General features: G+C 47.2%; 1 protein-coding gene across 1 annotated transcript; it reads right to left on the bottom strand.

Annotated features, from left to right (window-relative positions):
• Positions 1-13878: 13878 nt before the first annotated feature.
• Positions 13879-17773, bottom strand: LOC128722572 (YTH domain-containing protein 1). The gene is made up of 3 exons (XM_053816245.1): positions 17536-17773; positions 14226-17157; positions 13879-14004 (listed from the first exon to the last, which is right to left on the bottom strand). Exon 2 carries the CDS (start codon positions 16933-16935, stop codon positions 14233-14235), a length of 2703 nt encoding a protein of 900 aa, XP_053672220.1. The 5' UTR covers positions 16936-17157; positions 17536-17773; the 3' UTR covers positions 13879-14004; positions 14226-14232.
• Between the last annotated feature and the right edge of the window lie 22 nt (positions 17774-17795).

The following is a 17795-nucleotide window of genomic DNA, read 5'->3' as shown; positions in this document are numbered from 1 at the left end:
CTTCTATACCCCCACGTGGCCCAATATGGCAACGTCGGCATAACTTTACGTTGGCAGCTCATCATACTAATTCGCCAATAAGCCGCTTTCGTTGATTGACTGCACGCACACACACGCCGGGGCGTCATCTGGATGATGGAACCGTTTTTGTTTTTTGATTGAAATAAAAATCGAAAATCCTCATTTACTCGCAAGCGAACGAAGTCACATCATTTATGGGACCAATTTACATTAAATCTCTTGATAGTCTCTGCCAAACTTTTTGCCATCGCCTCGCATAACACAGCTAGAAATCTACTGAGTGACCAAAGTACGCCGCCAGCGATCAATCGAAATGAAATAAAATACGCCTTTGATCAGCAATAAAAAAGCGACATAAATTGAACCACCATTAATCACATTTTTCAGGCCATCCTTAGGTGGACCATTTGTTCGGGAGATGTGAAAAAATGGAACCAAATCGATAAAGATCCTGCCCCTCAAAATGTAATAAACCTCTACGCGTTGCAGATGCGTGCAATGACAAATTGGTAATTTAAAACCATCGGTGCGCTTACGGTGGTTTTCTCCATGGCGGATATTAATATGTTTCCATTGCGGGAGGAGCAGCATTACTCATTTTTCGCGGGGCCCAAATTTAACTCACGCTGGTGCACCAATTAAAATGGCACGAGCGCAAAAAATCACGAAAACGATAACGACTATGACTCAAGCCGGAGGAATCAATTCATCAAAAGCGAATGAAGTCAACCGAAAATCCCGACATTTTGTCACAATACTTTGATGCGATAAGATTGGATAAGCTCGTTCGCGATAAAATATTGTTCGGCGAATCGTTATCTTTTTAAAAAAGGGTCAACCTTACCCCTAGTAATGCTGTAGGATCTACCGCCTGCCAGAAAATATGAATACTCTGAAATACCCCGTGGTAAGCGAAATTCCTGCGATACCGAATACGACTTCACGCTTTCCATAAACGAAAGATAAATCACGCCAATTTGGCCGAATAATATGGTCAATCCTCTTGATGTAACGCCTTAGGTCTATCCGCGAAGGGCAAACGCGTGGGTTTGGATCCCGGGAATCCGTATTTGGTACCGCGTGTGGTACTTCCAAAAATTGTCCCCGGTTTTTTTTCCTTGATTGATCTCTATTTTGGATCAATTAAAAAACACAGCCAAACACATCCTCCAGCAACGCAAACAGCTCAAAACGAGGCACTTCGAACCAGGCACTCTCGAACCCAAACAACCTGCAAACCCCCACGAGGACGTGCTTCTCTCGAGGACCTGCGCAGACACCCAAGGTGACGATGGATGGTTTGGGTACGGAACGACTACTTCTGCGTTGTCGGAGCTTTCGAGCAAGCTTCACGTCAACTTCGCAGACACCAAAGAGAAACCAAACGACGTACTTCTCGTCGTAAAAGTGCAGCTTTCTTCCTGCCAAAGTTTGATAGATTCCAGCCAAAATGCAGCCACATCAAGTGACGCTCAAAACCGGCCCAACTGGTTTCGGCATTATGTTCGATGCAATGGAGAAGGGCAGCCTCCAAATCATCCCCTGCGGGAGTCTCTTGTTCCGGCTCAGTTTCTTGAAGGGAAATTCGGCGGGTTTTTTTTATCTTTTTATATCGTTTCCTATCAAATCCGTGCCGATATGCTTGTCCCACCCGGTTTGACGGTGATAATGAAAGTTTGAGCTTTCGATTTCAACCAATCCAACCGCCTAGTCCACTTGACTCTCGTTTGCCCGGTGGCGTAGTCAAATTAAATGGAAATTTTACCCCCACGACACGCACAGCGAAGTGAAGTGTTAAATAAAGCTATCGGCTAAATTCCGACCACCCCGCAGCGGGAACAGGAAAAACAGAAAGAAAATTCAACCAACCAAACTATCCAAACCAACCGAAACGCCGCGGTCAGCCAAAAACACTTTCTCTTGCCACCAGCGAAAGCACAACAAAGGGGGAGAGAAAATGACAACGGCATTTGTTTTGCTTTTATTTTCGACCCTCGACCGTCACCGGTGACAGCATCTCCCTTGGAGCTTCCTGTCAGTGCAGGAAAGGCGACTGACAACCGTCCGATAGCGTCCGTTTCGCGGTTTTACGCAAATTCAAACCGATTAGCGGGCTAAAAAGAGAAGAGTGCCCATACCGACCTCCTCGAAGCTGCTTGCCTTTCGGCGTTCGAAGATCGGCAACATCGGCGGATCATAAAACCCTTTTTTAACACATTTTATTGCCGGATGGTGGATGGAGTGGTTTTTCTTCGTGCTACCACCAGTGTGTGTTTATTGGCCCGTTTCTTCCTGCTATTTCACTCCATTTATTCCTCTCTCTCTCTCTCTCTCTCTTTCTTTTTTCTCGCCCTCGCCAGGAGTGTCTTATTCAACGTTCAACAGCGGAAAGTGTTACGGCTCGGTGGTCACTTACAAAGCTGAGTGATTGATTTAACGCCGCTTGGGCAGGATTTATGCACAACCATCCGCGATGATCAGCTCACGGTAAGGGGGTGGCAATGCTAGGAAAACTCCTTTTCACCGACGTCTCGGTCATCAAACAAAGTCTCCCCTGTCTGATCCACCCCACACAACAGAATGACACTCAGCGAGTCCGTTTTGTTTATTTCTGAGCTCTGGCATCGCGTTACGTCCTTCCAGGTGGTCTGACATTTTTCTGCAACCTAGCGATCGTGTGGGCTTGACCTGATGGAGTAGCAGAGTGCCTTTACCCGCCCGAGAAAGCCAAGATCAAGTTCAGCAGGAAAAAAGCATCAGCAGCTGCGAAAGCACAAGTGGCACACATTTTGTGTCAAGTGATTTCCGTTTCTAGTTGATTTTTCCCAAATCAGCCGCTTACTGGCCTTTAGTACACTTTGGGTTCTGAATATATAATTTGTCTCAGAATACCTGTCTCTTGGAAGCTCTGCGCTGCAGAAGACGTTAATACGCTTATGATAATGTGACATTTAAATGTATGGTACGCACAGGGAGACGTGACGCTTGAGGCAGCTAAGATCCAGAAATGGGCAGACTAAAGGCACCCCAAAACTAGATGATTCGTTCGCAACTACCCATAAACGGTAAAGTCACCTCCTTTTTTGAGCAAGAGCAAGAACGCACTCCGATATGGCGTTAGTGTATCGTCGTTGACGTCTCTAACGGTGGTTAAACACCCCCAAAGTGCCCTTACACATGCGCCACCGAACGCAGCATTGCATGTTGCAAACTGTGGCTTCATTTAATCCGGCCAAACCGCGGCGTTCAGCAACATGTGGAAAGGCTCAAAAGGTCAGCAGCTCGTCGATCCGATTCGGACGTTTTGTGCCCTTCCATTCCCTCGAGCACACTCGCTGCAAATGTAATCCGGCTTACGGTGGAAGCATGCCGTGCGATTTGCAAAACCGGTTACGAACGGATCTGGGCTCGCGGAAGGAAGTGAACCCGCGCGCGGATTCCATTTCCCGGGCCATTCGAGGGGCGCTTGTGCCATAAAATGCTCGGTCAATATTGACATGGTCGTTTTTTGATTTATCGTAACGATATGGCGCTGTAAAAGGTGCACAGGAGAGTGGCTTGGGGAGCTTCTTGGGGCACCGGAAGTCCAGCTAATCAATGAAAGCCGTTAGCGTTTAATCCACAAACCTAGTGCAAAAAAAGGAAACGATTGCCTTCTTTTTGTAAGGGATTGAGATCGAACAGTGGTGAGAAAAAATGTGTAAAACTTGGCTCAAGGGCACAACCAGGCGGTTTATGGTGTTGAAATGGAAAGACGAACACCTTCTAGAGGAGCATCTTCTTGCGATCACAGCTGTTTCCAAACGGCAGCAAAATTAACAGCTACCAGCAAATTGGCACCCAGTTTCTTAAAGGATTGACAGCTTGACATCCAAAACCCATGAGCTAAGCTAAAACACACACGCTAAAGGGGGAGTTTATTAAGCTAAAACCCGGTGGATGGAGAACGGTGGCATACCCGGTTTGTTGATTAAAATTCATACCCCATAAGGTCCGGTCCGGCAGCAGCACACCAGAGCATAGTCTAATGGCACACACCTGCGCTGGAAAAGCGGAGAAAATCGAGGACAAACTCCTCGGATCGTACCTAACTGACGGACATGCTACTCCCAAGAGGGTGACGTCCGATGGCGCCTCTCTTGGGGAGGGGATGGAATATGCTAATGAGGCAACCAGTACTGAGAGAAGCCAGAATTTGAAGCCATCCTGGCCGGACTAGCGTAAAGACTGGAAATGGATTCCACAACACCAAAAAGCTGCTTTTGTGGAAATAATGAAAACCCAGCTCATAAAAACAGATGCGATAAAGAGCGAACTGTGGCCAGCTGAAGTTCAGGTTCAATTCGTCCTACAAAACAGCAAGCTTGCGTGTCACAAGGACATGCTCCCGGTGGCCCACCCCCGAGGGAGAAGGTATGTCGATGCAACCATTTCGCCTGCCAACGGTGATTACTACTCCGGGTTCGCTTCTGAACTATTTCGAAAGCCCGCCCTTCGCGGTGGTTTGGAATTATGCGCTAGTTTATAAATCCACCACGACGGGGCTCGCAAGGCCGGCTTTCGTAGGGCTTCGTGACCAGCGGTCGAGCATCCCAAAGCCCTTCCAATGCCGTCCTCGGATCGGGGAAGTTGTGGAGGCGGGGAGAAGAAAAAAAAACTCCCAAACGAAGGAAAAAAAGCGTCCCGTTAGCACAAAAGTCCGATGGGCAACGTGGGTTCTATAAAATTGGCATCGTTGGCTAAGGGTGTGGAGTGTTTCTTTTTCAATGTCAACGGTAAGGAACGGTGTGCCCTCAGGGGGGGGGGGGGGGGGGGTTGGACTGGCCATTAGACAAACATCATAAATTACCACTCGCGCTATGTGCCTCGATTTCTTCGACATACTCCTTTCCCATTGAGTGGTGGTATGGCTGCGCTTTATGGTCTTAGAAGGAACTAACTTGACTGAAAGAAACAAATAGCAATTCGACCGCAAGATCCGCTATGTGAGATTGAACGTTATTGTTTCTTTAACTCACAGCAGCCACCATTAGGAGCAGCCCGACGATGTGTCTCCTGCAAGGTAGGTAATCAAAAGACGTTGAAACAAGCACACCAAATTATCCCCATTTATCGGCAATGCGTTCAAATCATGCTCGCAGTTTGGAGAACACAATTTCCGGTGGCTAAATATGGTGCCGTTTCGAACGTGCGTGCTCTCTGCAACACTAACAGCAATAATAACCCTTTATGAAACCGATTTACAAACAGGCCACAGCTCCAACGGTTGGGTCGGCATTTGGCCCTTCACCATTGGGGGGAAAACAACTTTTTCACATTCGTCGCTCAATCCTTTTGAAGAAGGCGAAAAACTCGCACTCACACACAACCAAAGCGTCCCGTCTTGGGGCGGCTGAGATTTTCGCATGCGCCAAGACTGGAGACTTCCGGCACAAGATTCCGGTTCAAACTTTGCGCGTTGAAAAGAGTGGAGCCTGGGTTGAAGGGATGGATCTTTTCAGCACCTACACAAAACACAGCTCAGCCTACTCGAATGGAACAGAGCTCCTTTCGTTTGGGTGATGATAATGCACATCCCCTGGACGATCACAGCAACCATTGAAAGGATGCTGGGCTCGCCGACAAGGACTCCTCGGAAAACACTAACTCTGCTCAGCACACACCAAGTAGCACGCGAGAGTGTAGCGATTGCGTGCGCGCGTGCACTAATATTGGTGTTAGCGCGCGTAGTCCCTTCCAGGAGAGCAATCCCTGCTAAAGATTCCGAGACTGACAGTTCCGCCCTTTTGCTTCCATTTTTTTTTCTTCTCTCCACCAAATTCAAGCCCCCTATTAGAAGGATGTGTGTGAAAAGTTACTTTTTGCGAATAGATTTCATGTTTGCACATGATTTCATGTTTTATGTTTCATGTTTGCACATGATTTCATGTTTGCACTACCCCCCAAACGATTCATTTCACTTAACGAATTATAGAAATATGACATTTATTTACCGAATAATCGATCGATGTTTCACAGCTTCAATCTGGCGGCAGCGCTGTTGTTTCCGGCACTAGAACTGCTTGTTTTTCACAAATCACAGTCCACACCCCACCAAAACACCCGCGAACCGGTCTACGCGTTCGTTATCCTTGCGGCGACTGGAATGCAAACTTTCTCTCTCACACACGCACCCGATATTCACTGGCACACGAGCTCCCACGAGCCCGGAAAGGTGAACGGGATCCTTGCAAGCTGAGGAAGTTTTGGAGGGATATTTCTGACTTTTTCCAGAACTTTCAGCTTTCCGGGCTGCTTAGAGGCCTTTTGGCCACTTGACCGCAATACACAATATACACAACTTTTTTCTTTCTGCACCCACCCTCGACGCCTGGACGGGCAAGCGGGTGGCACACGAACGCAACACTGCACACACGCACTGTCACTGTCACGGGATCCGTGTGCGCATACGCTTCTCACGCTCACAGAATCCGATTACCGAGCACACCGCTTCTATCGCTTCGGCAGCATCTTATGCAAATTTCTATTAGATTTAATTAATCTGCACCGTATGTAAAATCTGTTCGGGAATGAATACGAACGGAATGATGAGAAGGACCTGCTGAAATATGTTGCAGTGAACGAAAAATAGAATTGATGAGCTACTAGTATGCACCATCCAGCGCAGAAGGAGCTCTGGAGAAAATGATTATTGTGCTTGAAGTGCAACCATGCGGTCCGTACACATTTTTATCTAATCGTTTCTGGTACTAAATATACAATCGCGAATCTAGGCACAGAAATCGTTTTGTTTCCACACCCGTCTCCGATCCGTTGTGAACTGCAGATCCAATTTTGACAAGAGCAACGACTCTCTACGCGTCCCTTGCGGCTACCTTTGGATTGAGAAGGGGAGCAAATGGTGCGCGAGCGAGAAGACAACATGGAGACGATCACTCGTTCTCGCTCACACTCACGCGTTGTTTTCACGGTTACGCAGAGGCTCGCCGTGTTCTTGGCACTCGCTCGCTCACACCCTCTGCGGTAGCCCTTGGACGCATTTATAGCGTATGTTTCAATGCTTCCACATGTCAGGACGTTCAACGGGAATTAAAGTGCGCGAAAAAGAGAGAGAGAACGAGACAGGAGAGCGAATTGCGCTCTCCTGGTCGCTGGTGTGCGTGTGCAGAAACTCCTTTCGAAAACGGACAAACCCTATCTCAATTCCAAGCCACCCCGGGATAATTTTCACTGAATGAAGGCACACTCTGGACACAAGCGCAGGGCGGAGGCTCTGGCAAACTTGTTTTGTGCCCTAGCTCGCGGAACGATGCTGAAAGTAGTGGCTACCGATCGAGAATACATCCGCCATGCAATTACTGACAACATGTAGCAGCCACTTTTAAATATTCTTGAGAGTTTCATTCAACTCTCGTCCTTATGCCCAGACTCCAGCACTTGCTATCGCACAGATAAACGCTACCAGCATAACTGTTTATCCTTCTTAGGTACAACATATTACACTATGAGTTTTTCATAAATATTTGTTAGCTATCCACTCATAAAACTTAAGTCGAAACAAAATAGAAATACAACGGACGTACGATAACTGCCCAGATAACTCAAACAACACTATATTATGTCTTTTTACACTGTTGGCCGTGTTAGCCATTGGGTGCTGATATTGAATGGATATGATCATATTCTTGAGCGCATTTTACTGTTTATATGCCAAGGATCACTCAAAGAAAACTGTAAGGAAAGTACCGTCACCGTGCAGAAGACCTGCGTCCGAACGCAGGTACACTTTTCACGCAATTGCCAGCGTCTTCTTCATGAGCATTGCCCAACAACCCAAAAGCTCGAAATTGACATCAGTTTGACAGTTTCAATAACTGTCTCTTTTCAAGCCAGTTTGACTCATGCGAGACAGGGGAGCAACCGTCAATTAAGAAAGATCTTTGAGTATAAACTCTTTTGGTGTAGCACAGCTGTGATGCTATAAAAAGCTCAGTCTGTCGCATTTAAATAATTTTTTAGCAATATTAGCGACGTTAGTTAAGTTTCTATGATGAAATAAATGAAGAAAATAGTTTAGTGCCAGTCTAACATCAATGGTAATTGAGTTAGACGGTGATATTTTCATGTTAGATCACGTGAATCTCTTAAAACTTTGCTTCATTTCGTTGCTACCACTTTCGATGCCGTTGCTTTTCCTAAATTATTAGTGTTATTTCAAAAAGGCATCTAAAATTGAAAACATGTTCTTATATCCAGTATAAGTGTTCATATTCTTATTACATGACATAGAATGACAATCAATTATCATTCATTCAACAGATATAGCACTCACTTCAAAATATGGTCTATTCGGATATTTTACAAAAATTTAAGGAGTATGAAAACTTTCATAGACTTACCTACAGACATGCAATTTGAATTCTTTCATCTTTTCATACTTCAAGTTACCATAAAGTAGTCACACGTGCGCGCGAATTACTACTTAAGGACAAACCAGCCTTTTATCGGACGATATAACCGCATAACGGGCTTTGTCAACTACAGAATAAAACTGAACTACTCGCAATCGAACGCCGTCGTAACCCATCCCTCAATCCCGGCTTTTTTGACAGACACCTAAATGCTATCATTCTATCAAATTTTAGACCACCCACGTGTTCTCTGCCCACGTGGTCGACCTATAAGGAGACAGTGGATTAGATCAGTTGCTGCCATTGTAAGGACATGATCGAGGTTCCTATTGAAAAAAGCTGGACAATTGTGAAATTTGTAAGATACAACTTGAACACATAATCATAGTAGGAAGTCTTGCATTCTCTTGTCACCATTCCAGGAACAGCAAACCCAAAGATCCGTCTGAGCTGTGAACAAAGTATACGTTTCAGACGCTTATATGAGTACTGTACCTAAAAATGTGTTTTAAAGTGCACTGTTAAAATAGGAAAGTTTCCTCAGGATGTATTGACCGGTTACCTCCCAGTAACAAAGGCGACGTCTGCCAATCGTGTAATACCTCCCTCTTCCATTCCATTTCTAAGGGATAGACCTAGACAAGGCTAATCCAAAGTAAGCGGAACTAAGATCGCTACACAATAGGTCGTAGGGCTCATAGTCGTACCGGTTAATTAGTTTATCTGACACATTATGGTTTATCTGAAGCATCCATTAAAATTGGAAAGGCGACGAAATCCATCATGTTGTTTGTATCTTTTAAATTATACATTTACCATTAAGAAAAAAATATTACTGCAGCTCGTAACAAAGCATTGTTATACAAAATGTGGATTTAAATGAGAGATTTTATAAATATATAAGAAAAGATAAATAGTCACTTAAAATCTCTTACAAAACTGAATTACACAAACCCCATCTTAAAACGATGACATAAACACAAAAACGGACATATAGAATTAAAAGTCAATCAAAATACTGACAAAATCACCATGTATGTATCTAATAAATATATGCATATATAACGTTATTCAGTAATAACATCATCATTGGTAGACATCATTCATCGGCAATTTGGGAAACCTTTGTCGTTTAGTCATAGTTTCACTCTTCATGTCGCTCTATAAAGAACACGCAAATCTGATTGCGGTATATTCGACTAAAGCAAATCCATAGGATGATCATAAATATAGTAACTGTTGTTCATAATTTTGACACGATCTTTAAGATGACGATTGAAAATAAGGAACTACGATGTCACTTTAAAACAACCCGTGACCCAACTATCATACCATACGAAGATTCTCGGGATCCTAGCTATCCAGGTTCGCCGGAAAAAATAATTTAAAAAAACTAACTTTACAGTGTTACACTCTAAAATATAGGCACATTCAAGCGGAATCACCGACAGAAGTAGAATCGCTTTTCAAACAAGAAATGCAAACATGTAACGGTGACGTATATCCCTACACATATACATTACTTCGTCTATGGGCGAGATCCTCATTTAAGTTTCGGATGATTTTTCGTTCTGATTTTGATTTCTTTTGTCTATCTAATCTTGGCCACCGGTGCTACCCAGTGATCACCCCTTAGCGTGGCTTCCGAGATAGGCGCAGTCCTTCGGTGGAATGTCCGCAAACCGGAAATCTTCCTCCTTGCGCTGCTGGATTATCGTCAGGATCACATGATGCGTCTGAGTAGACGCAAAGGTGACACAATTTTCCTGTTGAAATTTGGCAGGGGTTTTCCTTATTCCGTACTCCACGAGGATGGTGGGCCTGTGGCTATTTCCGCTCCGCTCCGTTGGTGGCTCCGTACGAGCGGAAGAAAATTGTCCGACGATGCAGCAGCCATTATTGTGGAAGCGGTTTCTCCTCACATAAGACGAGAAACTCGCTCTTTTTTTCGATTGGTTGACGGTGCAAACAATTGCACGATCTTGTCGATTCGCACTTTCACAGAAAGTGAACTTGTGGACATTAGTTAACTACAATCGCCGATCTATCCAAGAGATTCATAGAATCCAACCGGTCCAGTGCTTAGAAAATGATTTAGAATAATAAAATATAGTCTCTTAATTCTCTCTCTCTCTCTCTCTCTCTCTCTGTTTCTTTTCACTTTTCATTCGTGTTGCACATTCGTATTCTCGGTGAAAGGTGCATCCTCTGCCCTTTGATAAGGGCTAAAAATCCTCTTCAGATCAAAAAGGTACACTTTCTTCCAACAAAAAAAACCACACCAAGATCGATCGCGGAACTCGGCAGCAGGCAAAGAGCAATCGGTAGTCCTTAAAGGAAAGGGTCCTTTTTTTCTGAATGCCGTACACGTTCACGTGCCGTTCCGGATGATCTCGACACACCAGCCAGGTGCTCGCTTCACACGCTTCATTCCGTGCATACTCTGATGAGTCTGGTGGCGTCGTGGTGCATGTGGACGGAAAGTTCGTGTGTAAAAATAAGCTCGTCGTTTATTCGCACTATGCACCACGCACCAGAGCGCGGTCGGGGGCCGATGAACAAACTAAACAATGTTTGCCATATCAGAAACCCCGACCCCGTACGATGATCACACACAATTAATCACAACATGGGTGATGGTTTAGCTCCCGTTCGGTTCTCGCCTCTCCACACGCCATTTCTTTGGGTGTAAATGATTGCACTTTGAAATAATGGTTACACTGTTTTTGCTGGTACGCCAACAATCATCACTCGGTGACACACTTGTCGGATCATCGATACAAGCGCTAACTCCCTTCGAAAGAGCCGGGGTGTTGCTGTGCTTCTCTCTCTCCCTTTTGATGATCGATCTCATTTAGGGCGGGGGATAAATTTCCGTTGCCAGGGCAACCATCTACCATCGCTAGGCCGCCTACGATTCCGGCAAAAAAGGGGAAATGTGCCACAGCAGAAAGTTCTTTATTGATTTTTACCCCACACGCTCCCTATCATCATCCCATGGTTTTTTGGGGGATATGTGATAGGATTGGAATAGTGTCCACATTTTGTCGTGGTTCGCAACCAACCAACGCAACACACCAAAACCCACCTAAACGGCAAGCGCACACTGAGACGTTCCCACACAGCTTGTCACACACGCACACACGGTTCCATGCACCTCCTGTCGCCCGGAAGGACAACGGAAGGATATCGCTGCGATGTGTTTACTGCACTTTGCTATCGTTTCACTCTCACGTAACATCGCATGTACTGTCGGTGGCAGGGCCGGAAATCGGTGTTAAAGTTCCATTTTGGTTGGGTTTCGGTTACGTTAGATTTTTTTTTCTCAAACTTTATTGAATACATTTATACTGCGTGTATCGTAGTAGTTACTGTTGCTTTTGACTTAAAACAGGTTGTTGTTGCTGGTGGGTTTACTTTTAGCATAAAAGTTCATACTTCCTAGCCATAACCTTAGCGAGCGTTATGTAGAAGGAAGGTTGGAGGGGGAGGGGATTCATAGTCGTGGTGTGTTATATCGCCCTAACGAACGAATTCTTACATATCACTAAAATTCACAATTTCGCTCAACTTCTGCTGGGCGATAGTGGGCGCAGTTATGCCGAACAGCTGCAGAGATTTTTTTTATGCGTGTGGGTGGTGTGTGCCTACTGTGGATGCTTGAGTTTGCAGTAATGTAGTAACGCCTATGGTTAGTTATCTTCCTCCTGTAATAGTAGCAGTAGTAGCATAGCACATCTTCTCATAGCTACTTAATTGCATCAAAAATTGCACCACGTGTGTGTTTAATCTTTCAGTGCCTAACAAACTGCGTGTGGCGCATTCTCTCGCTCTCTTTCTCTTCGTCCTTTCTCTCTATCTCTTTAGCTTGATAATTTATTTTCCGCCAAGGACATTTATAAGAAAAGTTCTCTTTACACTTAGGAAACATACCACTCTCGAGCGGTCTGCTACTCGCTTTTATCGTCGATTTTTTTTTTCATTTTCGCGGCACGTTTTAAACAATTGTGATTTTCTTGTTGTCATATTTTATCGTACCGTCCAACTAATATACTACACACGCACACACTCACACTCATGATTTTTCCTATTTTCACATCGCAGAAACGAAGCGTCCTTTAGTAGCAGAGTAAAAAAACAATTCGTACTTTCCGCGGACGTTTGGATGTGCTCTTCCTGTCGTTTACATGCAGCGGTAGGTAATCGAGCGTACAAACTATGCTTATCGTATATAATTATGTCGAGTTGTAAGATGCTTCCGGTAAAAAAAAAAATAAACATGCTGTTGCTTATGGTTGCTTAGAATGCGTATCTAGTATCGGTTTGAACGTTTCCATGGTTTCCTCTCTTGCGCAGGAAAGAACAGTTCAGTGTTGTGTTTTCAATACTTTCATGTGTACACACACAAGGCTACGCAACGGAAAATTGTCTGCGATGGTGCAGGATAAAGGGTAAGTCCTTACTACCTTCAAGTATAGCTCTACTTGCGGATTGTGTTGGGCGATAAAGACATTGTCGTACAAGCCGGTAGCTCCAACCAAACGTTTAACTCAACCATTTCTAATTCGCATCACCGCATTTCGCTCAAATTATAGTGTGTTTGTTTACGCTTGTTGTATCTATTTTGTTTTCTCTTATTATTTTCAGTCCGCCCAAGAGACCACCGAATATTCGACCCTCAGTGTGCTTTTTTGTTAGCTCTTTCGTTTCGCAAAATGATCACTCTGCGCCAACAATCATTAAACCACCGTCGGACTGATCCGGCACCGGAAAATCCTTTCCCTTCGCAAATTTGCGGCGCCTTTATAAACTCTAGCGCCTCTACTCTTCTGACTCTGAGATCGAGCTAACAACAGCATCTTCCGACCGAGCGATGGAGAAGGGGATTATCACACTGAATCACTTTGGAACACCGAAACCAATCTCACTCACACACACACACACACGCGCGCGCGCACGATTCGATCATCTTCTTGGCGCGTGGGAGAGAATAACTTTAAGCGAAATAAACAAAACCAAAAATAAAACTAACTGCACTCGACCGCACTACATTTTTGTGTTTTGTTAGCATTTTCGCACTCGCGCACACTCGAAGACGACGGCCCCACACAAATGCACCACTCGCGTCGGAACTCGTTGCATCCGGCAAGGATCTGCCAGCACAGCTGATCCTCCCGACAATCCGGAGCAGATCTACACGTTGGTACTGCAGGTGTCGTAGCACCAGTACACCGGCATACACACATACACACACACATCGTCATGTTTCCGGCGTACTGGTGAACCTCGAAGACAGGAAAAATGTTGCGACCTGCGCGTACCATCGTGCAGCAGGATCAATCAAGCTGGGATGGTGACACGGTCGTGTTCAATCTACTCCTATATTGCACACGACGATCGGGGAAGGTGTTGATGAGGAAGCGCAACTCACGCGCCATGAGATTGAGGATAAATTCGTCCGACGTCCTTCCGCAAAAACGGCAGCAAACGGGAAGCGAAAGGCGCGGCTCGCTTTTCCATCCCTACTAGTAACGTCGCCGATCGGTTGCAGAATACTGGTGGTAGGCAGGAGCTATAGGAGCCCAATGCAACCGGTACACAGCGGCAAGTGCGTAAAATAGAGAGAAGAAAGAAACAAAACCGTCCATTAGTTGCGCTATAATCCTTCCTAATGGTTTGTCTAATAATGAGCGCTATGTTTTTGGTGCCTAAATTTTGAGCCCTGTTTCCCTTTCCCTAACCTCAATCAATCAAAAGGCTTCACTGCGCGAAGCGAACATCCTGTGGGCTTACCTTCGAATCATCGTCTATCGCGATTGTTATACCCACGACCGCCACCACCGCCACCTCCAACGCCACCACGATGCTGGTTGCGATCGCTACGATGATTCGAGCGATCCCGATCGCCACCACGCTGCTGGCCACGATCCGAAGAATTTCCACCATCACCACGATCGTTCTTCCGGTGCATGTGATGGTGATGCATGGGCGGAATCATTGGCGGTGGCACGTGGTAACCGTGGTTCGGCAATGCAGGTGGCGGTCCTTTAAGCGTTGGCAGTCCACCTCCAACCAGACCACCTACGGCGCTACCCAACCCACCACCCTGGCTTCCACCGGCACCACCGGCACCGCCAGCTCCACTGCCACTGCTACCACCACCACCACCCGCACTCATACTGTTGGCAGACTTCCACATAAACTCCTCCATCGACTGTTCGTACGCGCGTTTGTCGTACATGGCAGCCGCTGCCGCTGCTGCAGCTGCATGGCTGCGAGGTGGAGGCATCCCACCCGCCCCCGTTACACTACCCGGAATGGAACCGGGTGGCAACGGATACTCCGGTATCGGTAGGCCCTCGTAGTAGCGCGGTGGTGGCGGAAGATTATCGTACGGCATCGGCATGCCGGGGAAACCGGGTGGAGGCGCATACGGCATCGGTGGCAACTGGTTCTGCATATTCCGCATATAATCGGCCACATACGCTTCCGCGGCCGCCGTCGAACTGTATCCATCCGCCCACCGATGATGATGAGCCGGATGATGCAACGAACCGAGGACGGCGGCTCGCGAAAGACCACCACCACCACGGTCACCACCATCACCTCCGTTACCGCCAAGGCCTATTCCCATCCGCGGTCCACCCATGCTTCCACCGTGGCCACCGTGCCGACTACCACCGCCACCACCGCCCCCATGCCGATGATCCTTGCGATAGGGAGCAAACATGGAGCTTCCACCATGCGAGCGACTTCCGCTGCTGCTACCGTCACGTCCGCCACCGCCGCCGCCCCCTTTGCTTCCGGGATACATGCGCCTTCCGCCACGACGTATCGGTCCAATACCACCACCGGAACTACCGCCACTGCTGCGACTCCGCAGAGACGACGATGTGGGGCGCGCAAAGTTCGGTGGCCGACGGAACGACTTCGAGGCGACCTTTTCCTTCATCAGCTTCGAGGCTTCCTTGGATTTCTTCAATATCGGCGTCATGTCGATGCTGGTGTCCTCGGTGAACAAGCGGCATAGCTCCTCCGCCACCTTCGGCTCGATCTCCTGCCCGTCGCGACCGATCTTGACGGGTTTGTCATCGTTCCAAGCGTTGTACAGGTGCGTGGTGCTGGTGAACGGTAGCTCCTTCTTGCACACCCAATCGATTTTGATTACCCCGCCGAGTGCTTTCGCGGACATGCCCGGTGGTAGCACCCAATCGACGGCGGGCAAATCCCGCCTAGCTTCCGCACCCATGCGCGCGAAGCCAGCAAATTTACCGCTCTCCTTCACCGAGTACAACAGGATCACGTTACGGCTCTCGCGGAACGCCTGGTTTAGGTTCGCTTCGTTCGGTGGCAACGTTGACCACACGCCCTTCGACTTCGAGAGTGCCACGTTATCGTGGTTGTTCGATTTTATCAGAAAAAAGCGCGCCTCCCGGAACAGATAGTTGATCTTCGTCACGTAGTCGTACGATTTGACCGTGTTCTTCGTACCGGCTGATGCTTTCGTTCGGCTACGCTTCGCTTCCGGCGCACCGGTGGCCGGGCTTCGGCTGCGAGATTTCGGATCGTCCTTTTTGCTACCGGCGTCACTGCTGCTGCTACTGCTTCCGCTGCTACTGCTACTACTGCTAGTGCTTGTGTCGTTACTGTTATTATTATTGTTGTTGGCTGTGTTGCTCTCCGGTCCATTACTGGCAGCACCACCAGCCGTAGCGGAAGCTTTCTTAACTTCCTTCTTTTTTCCGACAACTTTCTTGCCCTCCACGCTTGCAGCCGGTGCTTTCTTTTTCTTCTTTTCAGCAACTGAGCCTTTTTCCGCATCGTCCTTGACAGCGGCAGCCGTCCCTTGTTTCTTCTTCTTGGCCTGCTGTTTGAGGGGAGCCTTTTTACTGTTTACTGTTGATGCTTTCTTGTTGCTCGCTTTCTCGGATGTGATTTTGGCTTTCTTGGCCCGTTTGCTGCGTCGTTCCCGCGTTCCCTCCTCATCATCGTCCTCGTCCTCTTCGTCGTCTTCTTCTTCCTCCTCCTCCTCTTCCGCATCATCATCGTCATCTTCGTTCATTTCATTATCATCGTCATCATCGTCATCGGCGTGATCCACATTTTCGTCTTCTTCGTTTTCCTCGTCGACGTCATTCTCTTTACTTGTGGCAGCGTCTGCTCCATCCGCGGGTGTTTTTTTCGCTTTTTTCTTCCCCAATTGTTTAGCTTTTCCGGTGCCAGCCTCCTGGGTGGCCCCTTCGGCCTTGGTATCGTTCGATTTTTTCCCGCCCTTGCCCTCATCGTCAATATCGCTGTCCGAGTCGGACTCGGCCGAGCTGACCGAACTGATGCTGGGATGGGACCCGTCCCCATCGTCCCCGTCTGCGTCACCATCGCCGTCCTCATCGGCGTCACCGTCACCGGACGCTTCCGATCGGGTGTCATATGAATTTTCCAGGGCCTCGGCTATATCCCGTTCCGTTTCGTCTAGCCCGAGATTCACTGCGTCCAGATCGGCCATCTTGACTCCGGTTTTGCCCGCTCGCTCGCTTGCTCGCTCTCTCTACCGTTCGCTGCCAAGCGCGACGGCACGCTCTTCTTTCGCTCACGCACCACGGTTCGCGGCGGATAGAGGGCGCGCGTTAGCCTGACTGCTTAAGCGGTTTGGTGCCGCGAGCGTTCCCTCTCGCTCGCGCTAACGGTGACACACGGGAACAAAGCCACACGCACACAACTCTGTCGGCTGCGGAGAAGAAGAAAATGTCGCGGGTTGTAAGGAAAGATGATGGATAGAAAGAAAAAAATAGGGCTGCTGGTCAATTTTCACACTCCATCTCCATGGCAGAAAAACTGGTCTCTGCTGTTTTTTTTTCAGTAATGACACCACCCAACATAACAAATAGCATCGGGCGAATGTGCAATTGTGCCAGAATGTTTTGCTGGGCTAACGGAACGGCAGCGGAGCTAGAGCGAAAGAGAGGGTGGAAGGCGACATTCACAATCCGCAGTAGCGCTAATGCTGCCGGTCCATATCAAAACACCCACCAACATTCCAGTTTCTGCATTCTACCCACGACTAGCACGACGAATTGAGGCCCTAATTCTTTGTCCGTTTATTTACCTGTGACAGCGTAATCAGCGAAAGCTGCTGCGGCATCTATTCTGCCCAGAAAAAAGGGCTAACCTACGAGGGTGGCGCTTCTGCTAACGGTGTCTTCTTCTTTTTCACTTCACGCAGTCATGCATGCACGCCTATGCTAGCATTTCTTGTAGATGGTGCTTTGAACATATTGATGAATTTTGGCGTGCGTTAGCTATGTCTCACTAATCACAAAGTGCAATGAGTGTGAAAATCACGTATAATGGTAAAAAAACAACGAA

Source organism: Anopheles nili, chromosome 3 (assembly GCF_943737925.1).
Source record: "Anopheles nili chromosome 3, idAnoNiliSN_F5_01, whole genome shotgun sequence".
Lineage (NCBI taxonomy): Eukaryota > Metazoa > Arthropoda > Insecta > Diptera > Culicidae > Anopheles > Anopheles nili.
The sequence above is the reverse complement of the archived record's forward strand: the minus strand, read 5'-3'. Positions and strand labels throughout refer to the sequence as shown.

Bases quoted from the DNA above. Each gene is read 5' to 3' on its own strand.
- LOC128722572 (XM_053816245.1), bottom strand. From the start codon at position 16,935: ATGGCCGATCTGGACGCAGTGAATCTCGGGCTAGACGAAACGGAACGG.